This window comes from Marmota monax, unplaced genomic scaffold, assembly GCF_021218885.2.
Source record: "Marmota monax isolate L192 unplaced genomic scaffold, Marmota_monax_Labrador192_F-V1.1 WCK01_AAM20220418_F8-fsc00031, whole genome shotgun sequence".
NCBI lineage: Eukaryota > Metazoa > Chordata > Mammalia > Rodentia > Sciuridae > Marmota > Marmota monax.
Genome location: NW_026695197.1, coordinates 19,654,804 through 19,674,407, shown reverse-complemented (window position 1 = coordinate 19,674,407; position 19,604 = coordinate 19,654,804). Strand labels below are relative to the sequence as shown.

General features: G+C 46.6%; 1 protein-coding gene across 14 annotated transcripts; it reads left to right on the top strand.

The window, feature by feature from the left end:
- Positions 1-64: 64 nt before the first annotated feature.
- Positions 65-19,480, top strand: Mbd1 (methyl-CpG binding domain protein 1). 14 transcript variants are annotated; one of them, XR_006848180.2, is made up of 17 exons: positions 65-235; positions 5,945-6,079; positions 9,771-9,885; positions 9,975-10,159; positions 10,243-10,325; positions 10,545-10,585; positions 10,958-11,104; positions 11,201-11,329; positions 11,700-11,825; positions 11,909-11,977; positions 12,515-12,682; positions 13,003-13,302; positions 13,395-13,532; positions 13,835-13,969; positions 14,056-14,117; positions 15,261-17,227; positions 17,337-19,480. XR_006848180.2 is itself a non-coding variant. In XM_046428295.2 (17 exons), exons 2-16 carry the CDS (start codon positions 5,970-5,972, stop codon positions 15,298-15,300), a joined length of 1,848 nt encoding a protein of 615 aa, XP_046284251.1. In that variant the 5' UTR covers positions 65-235; positions 5,945-5,969; the 3' UTR covers positions 15,301-15,332; positions 18,601-19,480. The 14 variants fall into 14 exon arrangements, 11 of the variants coding, with proteins under 11 accessions (XP_046284251.1, XP_046284250.1, XP_046284248.1 ...); XR_006848182.2 differs by having other exon boundaries at positions 15,261-17,577; positions 18,601-19,480; XR_006848181.2 differs by having other exon boundaries at positions 15,261-18,453; positions 18,601-19,480.
- The last annotated feature ends 124 nt before the right edge of the window (positions 19,481-19,604 follow it).

Genomic DNA, 19,604 nt, shown 5'->3' with positions numbered 1-19,604 from the left:
GCACGCGCCGTCAGGGCAGCGCGCAGGTGTCACGTCGTGGGTGGAGCCCGAGGGGCAGGCGGCGGATTTCCGGTTCCGGGAGCAGCGAACGGCCGCGGAGACGACAGCTACTGCTTACGAGAAGACTGCTTCGGAGGAGGAAGAGGAATTAGGGCAGGCGGGACGCGCAGATAGGACCCTCACCATGGGTCCTCAGGCCTAGGGCGGCGGAAGCTACCGGCCTGGTGCCAAGCTGGTGAGATAGCCGTGGGAGTGGAAATGGAGAGCGCTCAGGCGGAAAATGGGAAGGAATTGAGGCTCGGAACCCTGCCGGGGAGGAATGAAAGGTCCTCAGGCTGAGGAGGTGGAGGAATGGCGGCGCCGGAGTATTGAAAGGGAGGTCTGGAAGGATTTAGGTGGAGGACGGGAAGAAATATGGCTCAGAATGCTGACAGGAGTGTCGGGATCCTGGGAAAGAAGACGGAGAAGAATGAGGAAGATCAGAACGCCTAAGGGGAGATATCGGGCTTCTCAAGGAGAGAGAGATGGGGATTCAGAACGTTGAAAAGAAGAAATAAGGGGCCTTCGGCCTGATGACAAGAAAAAATGTTAGGGTTGGAATACTGAAAGGAAGGAGGAAAACTTCCATGCAGGACTAGAAAGAAAGGGGGGGGGGCGGTGTCAGAGGCTGACCAGGGATGTCATGATCCTGGACACAAAGGTGGAGAATATGTGTGTGTTGGGAGAAGTCAGAATATCTCAGGCTGATAAGAGAAGAATGGAGGTTGAGAAAGTTGAAGGGGAAGAGGGATGACTTTTTGGCTGTAGAGGAGAGACATAGGTTTTTGCTTTGTGCTTGGGGAGGAACTATGGGTCAGAACCCTGAGAGAGGAAAGAAATAACGCTTGCCGAGCTCTTGTGCTGAAGAAGGGGAGACATGGGGGCTTCCAGGCTGAGGAATGGAAAGAATATGGTGGCGCTGGGGTCTGTCTCAGGGAAGGTCTGTGGTGAAAGTTATAACTCTGAAATAGTAGGCTAAGAAGGTATCACATGTGGGGAAGAAATGGAACAGTTAAAACAGTGAAAGAGAAATTGGAAAATTGTGGGTTAAAGAAGCAGGGAATAGGAGTTCAGAACACTAAAATAGTCGACTAAAACCAAGCAAAATGGGGCCTCTTGTACTGAACTTTGCACGTATTAGGGGCAGGTCTTAGGGTGATAAGAGGAAGAATAAGGACTATTAGGTCAAAGACAGCTAGTGTCTTCTGTACGAAGGACAGGTGGAGATGACCGGGGTGGGGGATAAGTTTCTTGGGTTGACAGTGAAGGGAAACTGAGGAAAACGAGAGATAGGTAAGGGAAATGAAAAATGGGGACCAGGCAGAGATACACATGAGAGTTTATTTGTCAGAGCTGACAAATAAAGGCCATCTCTCTATAGTGGAGAGAGGCAAAACAGGCTTGGGTTCCGGGTGGTTAGGGGTTGGGTTGGTATGCCAGAGTGGTGAGCCTTTCTCAGAAACGCCTTTGGGCAGGAAAGTAAAACTTTTTCCTTAAAATGGCTGCCTAGATGCTAAGCAAGGACCTTATATTTCCCCCCCTTTTTATTGTTTATTGGGCCCCTTAGGGAACGGGAACATATGTCAATCTTCTGTAACTGCTTCCTGCTGGGAAGGGGCAGCATTTGAGTTGTCAGTAGGGGCTTAGGATGTCATTGAAATGATGATGGAAGTTGAGTGGTGGTGGAATGCTGCCCTTGGCTGCCCAATTTTGGTGAGCTGAGTAGGGAGATAGGCAGTCTATATAGAAGTTCAAAAGGGGAGAAGTTGAGTGCTTCTTTGGGAGGGCCCGTAACCTAAGAAGAGCCAAGGGAAGGAGTTTAGTCCAATCTAAATGTAATTCAAGGGATAATTTAGTGAAAATGTTCTTCAAGGTTCAGTTGGTACATTTCACCTTTCCAGAGGACTGAGGATGATAAGAGATATGAAAATGCCAGGAGATGTTGAGTGCCTTAGCTACAGACCTTGAAATATGGGAAGTAAATTCAGGATGATTATTAGACTGGAGCAAGGAGGTTGAGGCCGAGGAAGAATGTGTTCAATGAGGATGCTGGCCACTGTGGGAGCACACTGTGGTAGGAAAAGTCTCAACCCATCCCGAGAAGGTGTTGATGAGTACCAAGAGAAATTAGTACCGCTTGACGGGGGCATATGGGAGAAATCCACTTGCCAATCAGAGCAAGGGAGCTGTCCTCTTGCCTGGTTTAAAGGGAAGGCAGGTGGGCAGAGATTGGAGGTGGGATTGTCTTTTTGGCAAATTTCACATGAGGCAGAGAGGGTAGAAAGAAATTGTAGGTCTTCTGGAGAGAGTTTAAGGTGGGAAGTGAGAAATTGTTTTAAAGATGTGGTGTTAGGGTGAAAGAGGTTGTGAAGGAAGGTAAGTATCTGTTGAGTGTCAGGTGGGGAAGAATCCATTAGGGAACTAGCAAGGCAGAGGACTGCAGGTGGAGTTTGCTGTTGGAGGGCAGAGTCTGCATTGTTGTTGTCTAGGGTCACAAAGGAGGTCTTATGGGTTTTACAATGTGAGGTGCTGATGGCAGTGGGAAGCTTTGAGGCCTGAAGGAGATCAGAGATAAAGGGGGCATTAGTAATTGAGGTTCCTTTGGTGGTAAGGAATCCACTCTCCTTCCAGATAAGATGGGATCTTTCATCAGAGAAACCTGTAGAGATAAAAGGCAATAGGGTGTAAAGAATGTAAGCCCTTATGTGAATGGGCTCGTAGTAGGAAGCAATTGGACTTGAAATATCCAGACAGTACGGTCCACCTTGGAAGCAGGTAATGGGAAAGCACTGGCAGACAGAATAGGGGATGGTCCTAAGGTAAGGGTGAGGATCAGGGGAGCAGCTGGCAAGTCTGGATGGAAGCATATATGAAGGGAGAAGGAAAGCATAGCCCCCAACTTTGTGAGGATGTCCCTTCCCAAAAGGGGAACAGGGCACTGTGAGATGACCAAAAAGGAGTGGGTAAAAATTAGAGAGCCAAAAGTGCAAACAAGGCTAGGTGTCTATAAGGGTTGATAGCAGGCCCCCAGAACTCCTTGAGGACTGAATATGTAGCCCTGGTGTATAGGAGGGAGGACTCAGGCCTACCTGAAATATGCAGAATTACCCTGGTTTCCATTGGAGTGATGGTAATGGTTGGGTGATGGGGACCTGGGACTCGTTAGTCTTCTGTAGCCAGTCCTAAGAGTTGGAAAGAGGAACCAGAAGGGCTCGATGGCCAGGGGCTGCCAAGGAGTCAGGGATAGTCAATGGCCAAGTGTCCCTCTTAATGGCATTTAGGACAAGGGCCTGGAGGCTTGCAAGGCTTGGGACATATAATATGAGTACAGTGACCCATCTGACCACATTTAAAACAGTCCAAGCAGTCCCAAGGGACCCTTCTGTGAGCAAGTGGAACCAGGAACAGATACTGAGGCCGGACTGATGGCTTGAGCGAGCATCTGATATTTCTGCTTCTGGGCCTTCTCATCTCTGTCATTATATACCTTAAAGGCCACTTCCGGAACCTCAGCTTGGGAAGTTAGGGGCCCCCTTTTGAGGTACCTTAGTTCGGCCTTAATATTGGGGGAACTCTGGGAGAAAAGTAGGTCATTAGTAGTTGTCTCCCATCTGGAGTCTCAGGGTCCAGATTAGTATATTGTAATATAGCCTTAGTCAGGTGATTTAAAAATGCTGAAGGTTTTCATTCTTATCTTGGATGACTTCCTGGAGGTTTTTATAATTGATATCCTTATAGGCTGCCTTTTTAAGTCCTGCCATGAGGCAAGTAATTAATTGGTTTCTACTAGTTACTCCTCCAGGCGAATTATAATCCCAGTTGGGGTTCCGATCAGGGACCGCTTCAGTGCCAGTCTGGTGGGCAGGGAAGGTCTGATGTACCTCATCAACATAATTTCTAGCTTGTTCCCAAACTTGCCTGCGCTTCTCATGCAGGAGGGTGTTAGAAAAGATCATATGGACGTCATTGAAGGTCAAATCAAATGATTGAGTCAGATATGGAACTCTTTGATATATGTGGTGGGGCTTGAAGCAAAGGACTCAAGCCACTTTTCTATCTGTGAAAGATCTGAGAGAAAGGCACATGAATCCAGATTACACCGTCTTCCCCAGCCCTCTTGTGGACAGGACACAGAGATGCAGGTTGGGCAGTGGCAGCCTATGTAGCAGGAGGAGTGAAGGGTGGAGGGGCCGAGGGGACATTTGCTGTGGCAGCTTCATCAGAAAGAGAATTGTGGTATGGTGGGGACACATCCACTGGGTTGAAGAAGGAGGAGTCCTGGGTAGGATTTTCTGTCCCTTTGGAAGGAGGAGTAGAGGAGGTGAGAGCTAAGGGGACTTGTGCAAAAGAGCAAGTATTGCAGAGACAGGGCTTAGAATGTAGAGAAGAGAAGGCCTGAATATATGTTATCTCTTTCAATTTTCCTGAACGCTCTCAATATTTAAAAAGATCTCTTATAATATTGGGATCTGGAGTGCTGTTAAGCAGCCATTTAGAGTCATTATCCAGTGGATAATGAGGCCAGATCTATTTGTACACAAACAGATAATTTGGGGGGGCATTAGGTCTGGGCAGGGAGAGAGAGAGGGAGAAAGAGCGAGATACCTTAGGTTAGCCAAGTAGCAGCCTAGGGGACTATGGGAGGGAATGGATGAGGAGGAGCTGCCCATGGTGAGACGCAGGAGGTGAGTTTAGAGGAGGAGCATCCCCCAGTCTCCAGTATCACCTAGTCAAGAGGACAGTTATGCTCAGGGTGTTGTTGCCATTACTGGGTAAATGTTGGGGCAGGAGCCTGTAGAGGCACTTGGTCGCTCCACTAGGACTACATAGTAGGGGCAGAAGCCCGTAGAGATTAACCCAAGGTCGAGAGGTAGTCTCACCAGGAACGACTCCCAGTCACCCTCGGTGTTTTTTTTTTTTTTTTCTCAAAACCCAGAGCCCAAATAAAAGACCACCTATAGACTCGTTAGACAGTAGGGATCAGCTGCAGCTGTGAAAGGTGTGGCTAGGGGTGCCCCCCACCACACGGTAACTCTGGAAATACGTCATGTTCAGTGGTCATTTCCTGGGACCCATAGATTGCTTAAGTCCCAGAAACAGAAGTCTTAACTGGAATGTCCGGTGGTGGGTGTGGAGAAAGTGTTCAGCAGAATGGAGGATCTGGTCCCACAATAGAATTCATATTGGGGCCTGGAGGTGCTCATTGACCCTCAAAGAGGGGAGTGGGCACACCGGGAAACCAATTCCAGGTTTTGGCACCAAAATGAAGGGAAATTGAGGAACGAGAGACAGGTAAGCAAGAAATGAAAGACAGAGACCAGGCAGAGATACACACAAGAGTTTGTCAGAGCTGATGAATAAAGGCCATCTCTCTATAGTGGAGAGAGGCAAAACAGGCTTGATTTCTGGGACTTTTATGGGGCAGGCTCAGAAATCAGAGCTGGGCGGATCCTAATGTGGGTGGTTAGGGGTTGGTTGCTATGGGGGAGTGGTGAGCCTTTCTCAGAAACACTCTTGGACAAGAAAGCGAAACTTTTTCCTTAAAATGGAGGCTGTCACTTAAGATGGCTGTCTTGATGCTAAGCAGGGACCTTATAGGCAGTGAATGAAATGATGGGCTTTCAGTTTGAAGATGAAGAGAAGTAGGGAATCAGTACACTGAAGATTGAGAGCAGTGGAGGCTAGCAAGTCAAGGAACAGGAGGAATGAGGAGCTCTTGGGCCCAGGACAGGGAAGAAGGGTGAGAATGGAGGATTTTCTCATATGTGTGTGCAGCTGTCTGCTGTGGCAGGTCCTAGGTTTCAGGCATGCATTATAGGATATCAGTTATTTGTGTGGCCTGGGGCAGTTTGCCCTTCCTGAAGCCTTGGTTTCTCCTATACCCTCCTCTTCCCACACCTTACAGGCTGCTACTACATTTGGAAGCCTCCATGGCTGAAGACTGGCTGGACTGCCCAGCCCTGGGCCCTGGCTGGAAACGTCGTGAGGTCTATCGCAAGTCAGGGGTCACATGTGGACGTTCAGACACCTATTACCAGAGGTAATAGATGGGTTGTGGTCAGAATTGGGTGGGGTTAAGCCTGGTTAGGGGCAGGGTAAAAGGGTGTGGTTAACTTTGTGGGTGGAGTTTAAATTATACATATAGTCAGTCCTTATTATTCAAAGTTTTCATATTTGCAAATTCACCTATTTAATAAAATTTATTTGACCAAAGTCAATACAGTGCTTTCGTGGTTATTCACAGGCATTCACAGAGCAGTGAAAAATTTGAGTCACCCAATGCACATGTTCCCAGCCAAGGTTGAACAAGGCCTTTTTGTTTCCGCTTCCATATTGTAAACAAGCATTCCTTTTTGTGGTCTATTTAGTGCCATATTTTTTCCCATTTTCATGCTATTTTGTTGGTGGTTTAACTGTTTAAAATAAAGCCTGAATATATAGTGCTGAAGTACCGTTTAGTGTTGAGTGCAAGAAGGCTGTGATGTGCTTTGCCCAGAAAATACGTGTCAGATAAGCTTCCTTCAGGCATTAATTAAAAATGTTGTTATCTGTGACTTCAATGTTATGGACCCAAAATACTGTATAAACATATACCGTACATCCAGAAAAAGAAGAGGAAACTTGTATGTGAGGACACACTGGGAAGTAAAAAAAGTAACATTTGTGGTACTTAATGAAGCTGTGGAAAAGATTTAGGAAAGCAGCTAAATCTGTGAATCCATGAAATGATGAGCAATAAAGCATAGTGAATAGCCCTGTTATGAGAAACACCAGAAAGATACGTTATCCAGCATTGGGAAAATATAAACCCATCTCAGCTAGTGCTGGTTGGCTTGCACATTTTAAAAGATTATTGATATGGTATGAAAATTGTTTAAATTGCATGTAGTGCAGGAGCTACAGATGAGGAGTGGGGGTGGGAATCTGGAAAATACTTACAAAGTGTTATATGAGAAAAGGTTTATATAGAAGAAGGTTTTTAATGCCAGTGAGACTGATTTGTTTTGATGGAACAGTGGTAAGCCAATCTGTGTGATGAAAACAGCCTCCAAATCCCCTGGCTTTGAGACATTCAAAACCTAAGCAATAATTTGTAAGAAAAATAAGGTGTCTTTAAACAGAAACACATTAAAAAGGATTATATTTTGATCATTGAATAAAAATGAGGCCAAAGACTTGCTGGACCCTAACCCTGTTTTGGTCCCATGGACCAGTGTTTTCTTACTAATTCTGGGTTCTTGGCAGTTTTATAGAACATAACTACCAGGAATAATGAGAATTGACTGTAATTACATATACAGATGTTTATAAACCTTTTACATATGTTTTAGAATTATTAACAATACAGTTAACTAAGCTTTTTACTCTAATTTTCTTTTTGTATTAAAGTTTACATTTTCCTAGAGGAAAATAGTAAAACTGCAAATATGATTGCTTTCCTTTTATGTTTAGTTCTAATTTTTTCACATATTTACATACTTGTATTAACCTCTCAAAACTTAAAAGTTTAATTGTCAGGAATTATAAGGGATCCAAGATTTTACCCTACTTTGGATAAGATAACAAGTGAATGAATGCTGATAGGAAATATGAGACTCCTGGGTCAGAAATGAAAGAATTTATTACATCAGCAACAGGATCCAGTGCCAGTTCCCTGAATCCCAATTCCCACAGTGAATGAAGAGGGCTAAATAGCATATGCACTGCATGTCAGTGGGTTGTATTATAGAAAAGAAACCCTGAGCTTATTTTATAATATTAAGACAGTATGCTTTCCTCTTCCTCCAGAAGGAGACCCTGTCTTATCTTCCAAGGTCTGTCTTAGAAACATCCTTGAAAAAATAGTTTATTACAAAGGACAACTGATGCCTCTTATGAGACATGCAGAAATGGAGACTCACGGAGTAACCTTCCAGTATCTCAGCATCAACTACTTGGCACTTTATATTTTATGTACTCTTTTTTTTTTTTTTGGTACTGGGGATTGAACCCAGGGGTGCTTTACTACTAAGCTACGTCCCAAGCCTTTTAAACTTTTTAAATTTTGAGACAGGGTCTTGCTGGTTTGCTTAGGAACTTGTTAAGTTGGCTGGCCTCAAACTTAGAATCCTCCTTTTTCAAAATTCTGATTCGCTGGGATTGCAGACGTGTGTCACTGCACCTGGATGTACTTAATATTTTTATGTGCTTTTTTAAAAATTTTTTTTTAGTTGTTGATAGACCTTTATTTTATTAATTTATATGTGGTGCTGAGAATTAAACCCAGTGCCTCACACAGGCAAGTGCACTATCGTTGAGCCCCAGCCCCAGTCCTTTATGTCCTTTTTAAACATTTCTGTTAGAATTTTCTTTGCTTGATTATGCATTTGGTATATAATACTTAAGTATTTACATGTTATGTATTTGTGTTCTTATTTGTGTTAATTTTTACTCATAAAAAGTATTTTCAATACCATTAGTGCCATGTGTCTATATTTTATACAGTCGTGTTAGTGATGGGAATACATTAGGAGAAATGCATTATTAGGTGATTTTATTACACAAACCTCATGGAGTACAGTTTTCACAAATTTAGATTGTATAACCTCTACATGCCTAGGCTGAGGAGTGTGTTCTGAGAAATGTGTCATTAGAGGATTTCATCATGTGAACCTTATGGAATGTACTTCTACAAACTAGGCTATCCCCCCCTCAAACCTTCCCACAGGGAAGAGGACTGGGGATTGAACCCAGAGGCTCACACATGCCAGCACAAGTACTCTACTAAAGAGCTGCATTACCAACCTTTTTTATTTTATTTTGAAACAGGGTCTTGCTAAGTTGCCGAGACTGGCCTTGGACTTGAGATCCTCCTGACCCAGCCTCCTGAGTAACTGGGATTATGTAGGAATGCACCACTGTGCCTCACCATGCAATATAGTCTACGGGATAATATTTATATATGCCGTTTGCGGTTGATCCTTGTGCAGTGCATAACTATGTATGCTGAATCCTGTTGCTCCTAAGGCTATGATAAAATGAGATCAAATCAAACACAAGAGAAAATGATGAAATTGAGAAATGCAGCAAATGTGAGAGATGAGGCTGCTGCTGTCCCCACATGGTGTACTGTTTTAAAGGAAACTAAAAAAAGTAGGAATGCACTCTAAAATAATGATAAAATGTGCAGCAAAGGGGCTGGGGATATAGCTCAATGGTAGAGTGCTTTCCTAGCAAGTGAAATCCTGGGTTCAATCCCACTACCACACACAAAAATAGCAAGTACATAAACCAGGATTAGTCATTTATTAAGTATATTTATTAAGTAGTACATACTGTATGTAATTATATGGGCTATACAGCTGGCAGTGCTGTAGGTTTGTGTACATCAGCGTCACCATAAAAATGAGTAATGTGTTTTGCTTGACATTACAATGGCCATGATGTCACTAGGTAATCGATTTTTCAGCTCTATTATAATCTTTATTGGACCATCTTACAATGTACGATCTGCTGTGGACTAAAACGTCATTATATAGCTCATGACTGTAGTATTTATTAATGTTTGTAAACATGCTGATATTTTTATTCATCTGTCCCTTTTACTCACAGTTGGTTGGGGTGGGATCTGGATGGGGCTCACAGGCCAATTCCAGGGTGCCTCTTGAATCCCACTAGCTCTGTAGGAGGGTGAGCTGGGTGGAACTACATTGGCTTCACCTTGGTGCCAACTCATCCTGACCCATCCTCAGCCCCACAGGAGACAGGATCCGAAGCAAAGTTGAGCTGACTCGATACCTGGGCCCTGCATGTGACCTCACCCTCTTCGACTTCAAACAAGGCATCTTGTGCTATCCAACCCCCAAGGTACTTCACAATGTATCCAGGCAAGGGTAACTGTGCCACCTGACACCCATGCACTGATCCACTTTCCTCCTGCCCTCACTCATCTTCAGGTCCAATCTGTGGCTGTCCCCAGCAAGAAGCGGAAAAAGCCTGCAAGATCGGCCAAAACTCGGAAACGTCAGGTTGCACCCCAGAGGACTGAGATCAGGAAGGAGAGAAAGGAAAGGAAAGAGACCCAAAAGGATGAGACCAAGGCTGATACTGACACAATCCCAGCTTCATTCCCTGCACCTGGGTGAGTATTGGCCTAAAGTGAACCAGATGGGAGAGATTTGTGATGGTACTGTTAAGGCCCCATATCTGTCTTTTCCATCGCAGGTGCTGTGAGAACTGTGGAATCAGCTTCTCAGGGGATGGTACTGGAAGGCAGCGGCTCAAGACATTGTGCAAAGACTGCCGAGGTGAGTGGCCCCCTAGGATGGGACATAAAAAACATGAGCCAGGACAGGCCCAGTGTCAGGCTAGGCTGGAAGTTGAGGAGACTACTGGCATGGGTGGACGTTGGATGTTGGAAGTATGAAGCATGGGTACAAGTTGAATATGGAAGTCAGGGCTGAGGTGGTGGGTAAGGCCAGGTGTCGGTTGCTCCTTTCCCATTTCTCTCTCTCCCTCTCCCCCAGCACAGAGAATTGCCTTCAACCGCGAGCAGAGAATGTTTAAGGTAAGTACATGTGCTTCCTCTTCACAACCCTGCAGTAGGACCAAGATGTGATGAAGCTGGTGGAGGGTGTGATGGGTCAGTCATAGAGCCATAGGGTGCAGGAATCCTTTTATAGGGAACTGTGGATTGGTTACCAACTCAGTGATGGGAATTAATTGGGGTATCTGTCAATAGATATTGTGATGAAGTCAACAGGGAACCAGTAGACATAGTAGTGGTTTCAGTATGGGCAGCTAATCTGTATTTATTAGATAATAGTGATGAGGTTAATGATAGTGATGGGAGCTAGTGTCAGATCAGCAGACATGGGAGAGCAGGGGGCTTGGAGCCACCCTATTTAGGCCTGTAACCTCACCTCACCATTTCTGGCAGCGTGTGGGCTGTGGAGAGTGTACAGCCTGTCGGGTAACTGAAGACTGTGGGGCCTGCTCCACCTGCCTCCTGCAGCTACCCCATGATGTGGCCTCAGGGCTGTTCTGCAAGTGTGAGAGGAGACGCTGCCTCCGGATTGTGCAGAGGGTGAGTTGGGCAGGTGGGGTGGGCCCAAGGCTCACCCCAGCCCCTGGCCCTCATAGCCCTGACCCCATGCATCACACCTCCGGCCCCCCCCCACAGAGCCGAGGGTGTGGAGTGTGCCGGGGCTGTCAGACCCAAGAGGACTGTGGCCATTGCCGAGTCTGCCTTCGCCCTCCCCGCCCTGGTCTCAGGCGCCAGTGGAGGTGTGTGCAGCGGCGCTGCCTTCGGGTGAGTCAGGCTGGAGGGACCAGCACTGGCCTGGCCGGGCCAGAGCTCGTTCTGTTATTAAAGTTGCCACTGCTGCTGCTGCTTCCTCCCAACCTGGCCTTGCCTAACTCATGTCTTTCTTTTCCCTCCCACCCCACATTCACCTCCCTGACCTCACCTACCTGTCTTTATATGCCAGCACCTTGCTCACTGCCACCATCGCCATCATTGGCGATGTCAGTAACACCTCCCCTAGCGGTGACTCCCCATGCTGTGAGTGCCCCACAGCACACACTTTCTACCTGTCCCATGCATGCTTTCTGCACTTTAAGGGGTTCTGTGTTCGCCTGGTGCCATGAAGCCCTAATCAACTCTTTTGGCTGTCTCCCAGGGTAAACGTAGATGCCACAGGGGAGGCCGTGACTCCAAGATGGCTGCCCGACGACACTCTCGAGCTCAGCCAGTGCCTATTCTTCCCACACTGCAGCCTCCAGACCCCCCAGAGCCCATGGAGCTGGTAAGATTTCAGTGGGCAGGGGAAAGCACAACCTTCACCTTATCCCAGTATCTGCCCTGACCTCGCCCCATTTGCCTCTGCAGCACAACAACTCCCCGGTGCCCTCACCTCCTGCTGAGTTCATCTATTACTGTGTAGACGAGGACGAGCTAGTGAGTGGCCCTACCCTACCTGGATAAGCCTAGACTCTCAAGATGGTTGGTTAACCCAAGGAAGGAGATGGGTACCAGGATGGGATGAGCAATAATGGAGGGGAGGAATGACATGGGATCAGCAGGTGCAGTGAGAGTGCCTAATGTCAGATGAACCAACACTTGGTGGTTAATGCAGGACCAGCACACCCATGATAGGGCTGATAGAGGAGCAGGTAGCATAGTGACTGGAGTTCATGTAGGATGAGCAGACATAGCTGACATGGTGATTGAAGCCAGTGGGGTCAGCAGAATCCTGCTGGAAGTGAGGAATCAAAGACAGCGTTGATAGCTGCACTGTGATGGAGCATCCATAGTTCTAATGTTATCGGACTTGCAGACACTGATTTATGGCAAATGGGAAGTCAGCAGGTTGAGATTAGTGTGCAGCTGGTTCCCTTGATAGAGCTAAAAGAACACCAGAAATAGTAGTGGAATGGGTGTTGAGGATGGCCTCTCCTAGTCCTAGTGACAGCACCACCATTCCCCCCCACCCAGCAGCCCTACACGAACCGCCGGCAGAACCGCAAGTGCGGGGCCTGTGCAGCCTGCCTACGGCGGATGGACTGTGGCCGCTGCGACTTCTGCTGCGACAAGCCCAAATTCGGGGGCAGCAACCAGAAGCGCCAGAAGTGTCGTTGGCGCCAATGCCTGCAGTTTGCCATGGTGGGTGGGGCAGAGGAAGGGTTAGGTGGAGGGGATAGGTTGGGCCAGGCACCCCAGTGTCTGAGAGTGGCGGGCAGGCCTGGTAGGTGGTTGGGTGGTACAGTGGCTCTGGCAAAGAATTAGCAGACCTTGTGCTGGGGTAGGAGTCTAGGTGTCACTGGCATTGCTAATGGAAACTGGTAGGCTCAGTGATAAGGGCTCATGTAAGTAGATTTCTGTGCTGGGACTAATGGGAGGTTAGTATACACACTGAACAGTGCAGGGTGGATGGGGCCAGTCAAGGCAGTAGGTGGCCATAGTACTCCTATCTTTCCTTACAGAAGCGGCTGCTGCCCAGTATTGGGTCAGAGTCCGAGGAGGGAGCAGGATCACCTCTACTTCACCCTCGTCGAAAGAGACCAGGTTCTGTTCAACGGCCCCACCTGGCCCCCACCCTGAAGCCCCCTTTGGCTACTCGCACAGCCCGACCAGGCCGTGCTCAGCCTCCAATGAAACAGGAAGCAGGTGCTAGCTTTGTACTGCCCCCTCCTGGCACTGACCTTGTGTTTTTACGGGAGGGTGCCAGCAGTCCTGTGCAGGTGCCTGGCCCTGCTACAGCTTCCACAGAAGCCCCATTGCAGGTGAGAGTCCCATCTTATCCTCCCTTTACTATCCCACTCAGCCTGATGTCAGGGTGCTAAGACCAAGTCTGCCACCATCCTCCCTCATGCAGGAAGCCCAGTGCTCTGGCCTGAGTTGGGTTGTGGCCTTACCTCAGGTAAAGCAAGAGAAAGCAGATGCCCAGGAAGAGTGGACATCGGATATAGCTGTCCTGACTTCTCCCACATTGCAACCTGGCTGCCCTAGCAAGGTGGGAACAGTGATGGGTGTTCTTTTGGTGCCATAGTGGGATGGTCTATAAGCAGAGTAGTGGTGAGCCATGATGGTGGCACTGTGAGCAGGGTAGGTGCAACTAGATACCCACTTTCAGTTCAATTAACAGGAAAATGAAAGCTAGTGAAGAATGGGAAAGATTTGTAGGCAGAAAGGTGGCATTTCTGTGCTAAACTATGATGGAAGTGGGATCTGTCAACACAGTGACCATTTGGCTGACAGACTTTCCTTAGGCCAATCCTATCCTTCTAACCACTGCCCTTCCCCTGCTTCTCTCAGGCAATAGACTTGTGCCTGCCATCTGTGAAGCAAGAGCCACCTGACCCTGAGGAGGGAAAGGAGGAGAACAAGGATGGCTGTGTCTCCGAATCGGCCCCAGAGGAGGAGATGGCAGGAGGGCCTGGCACGCCCGTGGTCAGTGCTGGGGGATGCCCTATCTTGCCCTGACCTTGTCTTAGCCCGTCCAGCCATGTTGATCCATGATGTTAATTCTTCCCTAGATCACGGAGATTTTCAGCCTGGGTGGAACCCGCTTCCGGGACACAGCAGTCTGGTTGCCAAGGTGTGCCCCACACAGTGAGGGGTGGGGATGGGGGGGGTGCCTGCCAGATGTGGACCCTGAGTTTTGAAAGTACAGCCAGCAATTTGGGTACAGAAGGAGATGAAGACCCACACTCACTATACTGTTCACTACTGGTCAGGTGACAGGGTTTGCACAATACCCTAGAACTTTTTCCAGAGTCTCGGCCCAGTAGTGTTCCAAGTCAAGGTCTACTTTGGTGGGAGGGGGAGAAGACCTGATGCCATGTGATGAGATTGAAAGAAAAAGAAAGATTAGGAGAGTCTGGTGCCTACCTCTCTAAGAAAATTCTGTAGGGGTCAGACTTGATATATAAACTCTTATTCAGAAAAACAGCCTTTGGAGTCTCCCAGAGACCCCTTGGTAGGCTGTCTCCTAAAGATGAGAAGAGCATATATCACAGAAATGACATTGGGCTAGCCTGGGCAGTGAGGTTGGTAGAGGCTCTGGGTCCTGATCTGGGTCTGTGAGCTGGGTTCACACTCAGTTGTGTGACCTCTGGCTTGTCTTGTGCCTCCTGGAGTAGCCTTTGTAGAAGGGCTCAGGCTACCTCCCTTGAGCCTTTCTTGTTGAGATTACTGTTTCAGCTGCTGAACAAAATTCCCTTTAGACCTGGCAATAGGATGAAGGGTAGGTTCCTATAAGAACTGGGATGGCTGAAGGAGGACCATGGCATGCTGCCTCCTACAGAAGGTTGACAGGCCCTGCACAGAACCCCCAGACACAGGCAACAGAATCCAGTGCAAGCACTGGATTCCCCTGTTCCTATAAACCAGATCCGTCTGTACCTGGGAGAGAGTTACTAACTGAGCCCCTGCTGGGTGTATAGTAGTGTAGAGAGATCCTACTCTAATTACACTGAGCCCTGTAAGGCTTGCCCTTCAGAAGAGACAGGATCCCTACCTGCAGGGAGCTTATCATTCCCTGGGCATAATGAAATCATTACATGCTACAGGGTAGGTGTTGGGCTGTCAGTATTGGTGGTTTTTAGAAGAAAGAAAGAGGTATAGGATGATTAAGGGAAAGTGGGTGGAGGATGCAGAATGGTAGGAAATGGTTTTGTGATGCTCCATTTTGCACATAGCAAACCTCATTCAACATACAGAACTGCTCCCTCTTCTCTAGGTCCAAGGACCTTAAAAAACCTGGAGCTAGAAAGCAGTAGACTGGAGGCTTCTGCAGACTGTAGGACTCAAGGTGATACATGCAGACCGGCTTTGTGAGAGACAACCCTGATCTACCAGGGGCTGGAAGGGGCTAGACTGGTTGCAGGGCTTGTATGTGGATCAACTGTAGGAGGAAAACCTACCAGCAAACCCAAGGAGCAGGCCTACTTCCTACTTGGAGCTTAGAGGAAACAAGCCCAAAAGGAGGAGAAAGGGGAGAAAGTTGGTGCATCTGCTCCCGGGTCTGAGGGTGATGAGAAGTTGGGTGTTAGGGGTGGGGGAGCTGGGGTGAGGAAGGGAATGTAATTAAAGCCACCACAAAGAACCTAAACAAGTTATCTTCATAAACAATTTTAAGTGGCTTCTGGATGAGACATAGCAGTGTCTCTAAACATTTTCTCAGGGAGACAGTAATTGAAAATGCAATGTGAATAAATGAAAAAAGGAAAGGAACCGCTGTTTGGTGAACTCCTCCTATGGACCCATTTATTTAATCCTCAAAACAGTCTTTCTAAGAAGACATCGATTTTGTGCACTTCTGCCAATGAGAAAATTGAGATTCAAAAGATAAGAACTTCCCATTATCAAAATCTAGTGTTGCTAGAACCTAGAATTATACCCAGGCTGTAAAACTTTGTTCTTCAAGCCACTAAACTGTTAACTGCAATCCTATGTGCAATAATGTGTAATACTGCAGTAATAGTTTCCAGTGACAATGAAGATATAGTGGATTGCTATTAATACTATAATAAATCCTTTACACTCCTGCCTTTAGCATGGTTTAGGGAGTTCTAAGGCTCTATTATGTGGACAGGGTGATCTTTTCAGAGCACCTGTTCATCCAGAATCTGGGTTTTCCATAGGCCCTGGATGCTGCATAGGATTCTTCAAACCCTAAAGGGTGTCCCTTCCCATTGGCTACTGTCTATTTAGTTGTTACCCTAACTGCCCCTCCTCAGTCAGAGCATTCTTTGGAACTAAAGCTGCCAGCCTGGTTCATCTTTCCTGACACTGTACATCTGCCCTCTGATGACCTTTGTGCTTGGTTCCTGTCTTTGGCCCAAATGTCTTCCAGGAGGCTGAATTCCTGCTGTGAATTCTGCCCAAGGGTCAGCCTGGCTCAGCCTTACCTCACTCTAATGCTTCATTCATGAAATGCCAAAAAGATTTGATATATAATTTGTTACTTAGTTTTACATGGCCAGGACTCAGTGAGTGCCTCCCTTGCCTCCTCTAGTTCTAGCCCTGCAACTTTAGGTAATTCTGATTTAGATTGGTCATTTCCCATTTCTAACTCACAAGATTCAGCTCTCTTAACACTCTCCTATTCTTTACCCTGCTCTACCTAGTTCAGCCATAGCCAAGAATAGATAATCTAATATTGCTCTGTCCCCGCTAAGGAACCCTAGTAAGTCTATAATTCTGACAAGTGATGTTCTAAGGGAAATTTATTTAATTGGCATTCTGACTCATAAGTGAAGAGTGTGATTACCATGACCACCAAGAAACAGATGATGTATAATGTATATTTTAAGGGATTTATTAGAAGGATTGGACTTCACATAATTGTGGGAGCTGGTTAAACAGTCTCTGTAAGGCTGTTTTCTTTGCATCTAATGCTGGAGCTTGAAGTCTGCAGGGCAGGCAGTCGGGAAGGGAAGATGGATGTAAATTGTGGGAGACGGAGGACACATTGGAGCCCATGAGCACAAGCTGGGACCCACACGGATTGCCTGGAACCTATGTCAGTCTCTCATCACCTCCTGCTTCAGTGATGTGGGTGTCCTGCAGAAGAAGTTGGTGCCTTTCCTCACAGAGTTAAATGTGCACCTGGCTCAGGATTAGAGAAGCTGAAGGAAGATCTCAGGGAAGGTGTAGCAGCTGCAGATCTGGCTGCAAGCCTCAGGGCTGCCCCATACCAAGGAGGTGAGCCTGCAGATAAGTGACAGCATGTGTGAACAGCAACTGCATTTTGGTGCCCCTGCACCAGCCTTCCAGCTGTAAACTATGTTACTGCTTCACTTCTGCCCTCCAGTTATCAGCCAGAATGCCTCATGTGGCCATCCTAACCAGAAGCGTATGGGGAAGGGAGTTCTGGGAAACAGCCAAGATGATGCGTTTAAAGCTAACCTGCTGTGAATCAGCTCCCAAGGGTCTCACTTCTCAACTGAGGATAACTTGATAAAACTACATTGCTGAAAACACAAAACTCAAGACAAATTCTATCAAGCCAGAACAAACTTGCTGGTCTTCAGCTATTTTTGTCATTCATTCAGGTATTAAGAACCTGGTCCAAAGTAGGCACTGTATTTAATACTGGGAGACAGAAATGAGAAAATATATGGTCCATGCAGTTTTATTAAATGCATCAATATATATTACAAGTGGTGAATGGATTTCCAAATTTATCATGGAATTTAATGCTGAAAATGTAAAATTTAAGAAACTAAGGGGAATTGTTGGGCACAGTAGAAATTGGAAACAATTAAGTAACTGTTCTCTAACTGTTCTATTTTTGAATTACTTTTAAGGAGATTTTTATTGTCCTCTTTATAGATTTATATGCTTAGTGTTTCTTTGGGGAGTGACTTGATGGTGATAGCAGTGATTGCCTCAAAGAAACTGGGATATTGGATGGCAGGATCAAAGTCAGTTCTATCCAAGGACCCCCAAGGTGCATCATTTTCTAGGCCTCACAGGGTGGTTGGTGGCTAAAGGCTGAGGCGCTTTTGCTGCTGATACTCACACTGGGCCCAGCCCTCCAATCCCCTCAGGGCTAGGGAGCCTGCCAGCAGTCAGTCCCCCCTTAGGGTGAGACTTACCACAAATGCCTCCCCCTGGACAGGGCCTGGAGGGAAGCAACTACCCCTTTCGAAGAGGTAAAGGACTAAAATCGAACTGGAGTTAAATAACCAGGCTCATCCAGGGTGAGGGTGCTGCACGATCAACTCAGGAACCAGCGCTGAGACATCTGAGGGCAGCCGCCTGTCAGCATCAATTGGCTTCCCTGTCTGTCGTCTCCAAGAACTCATCGGGACCCTCTGGCCTGCACAACCTCGAGGGCACCCAACTGGCAGCCCAATCTCAGTGGCCTTTCCCAAACCCCGAGAGGATGGAGGGCACAGCATTTTCATTGCCTCACTTCTCTGAGGGTATATGGGCTGGGGAGGTTCCCCTCAGACCCACCCCTACAGGCCAGTCAGTGCCTGGGAGACTTAAAGATCAAGGATCCGCCCCCCAGGACGTCTTCCAGTGAATCCAGTAGACTTCCTAATTTCTTTCTTTTTTGTTTGTTTCAGGCTACGTAAACTCTTAGCAGTAAATGAAAATGAGTATTTTACGGAACTGCAATTGAAAGAAGAAGCATTATAGGAGAAAAATGAATTATTAAAAGATTATTAAAAGAGAAGAAAGACATTATTTTGTGGCTGAAAAGCTGAACCAGCAATTCAGGATATGGAATCCAAATCTAGAAATGTACCACACAGAAAACCGAAGTGGTTGAACTACAAATGATTAAGGAATGCTAATTTACAGTATACTGCGGCCTTAAGAAGGCATACACAGTTTGTACTTTGGTTACTGGTATATCTTCATAACTGGCGTAGTTACTGGTTTTTCCCTTCTGTGCTCTGGTGTTCTATGCTCAACCTCACTTTAGAATGGGAATGCCAAAGAGTCATTCTTAATTGGCTTTTATGTATTAACTACCTTCATGCTCTTGAGGGGAAATACAAATGTGGCTTCTACCTGTGCTGAGGTCTCTGCCAGATCCAGTTCCCTGATCTGTGTTGCAGTTCTGCCAGGGATCCTGATTCTCAGGAAATGATCACCTGGACTTCTGAATTTGCATCCTGACCTAGGTCCACTGTGATCCCTTGATTCAGACTCTTTTTGGTCTTTATTTTGCCCAGCCAGGTAATGCCTCTGCCCCACCAGCTCATTTGATCTGCCCCCCCTTCCTAAGAAAATCCTAAGTCTAAACCCTGGTTTCTGCCCAGTGCAGTAGGAAAATTTTATTAACAGATTATTATTACTGGTTGGGTAGTTTGATAAAGCACTTTGGCTCCCTGAGCCTTAATCCACTACGCTCTAAATGAGGATAATATCTGCTGTTCTGTCAACTCTGTAAGATATTTGTCAAGCTCCAAGGTTGTATCTGTAAAAATACCTTGCAAATTGTAAAAAAAAAAAAAAAACTACACAAATATAAGGTGGTCCTGTGATGATTAATATCGCCATTACCAAAAATAACCTGTAGACGATTCAAAATTTAACCTTCCCATAGAATGTCCACTAACTT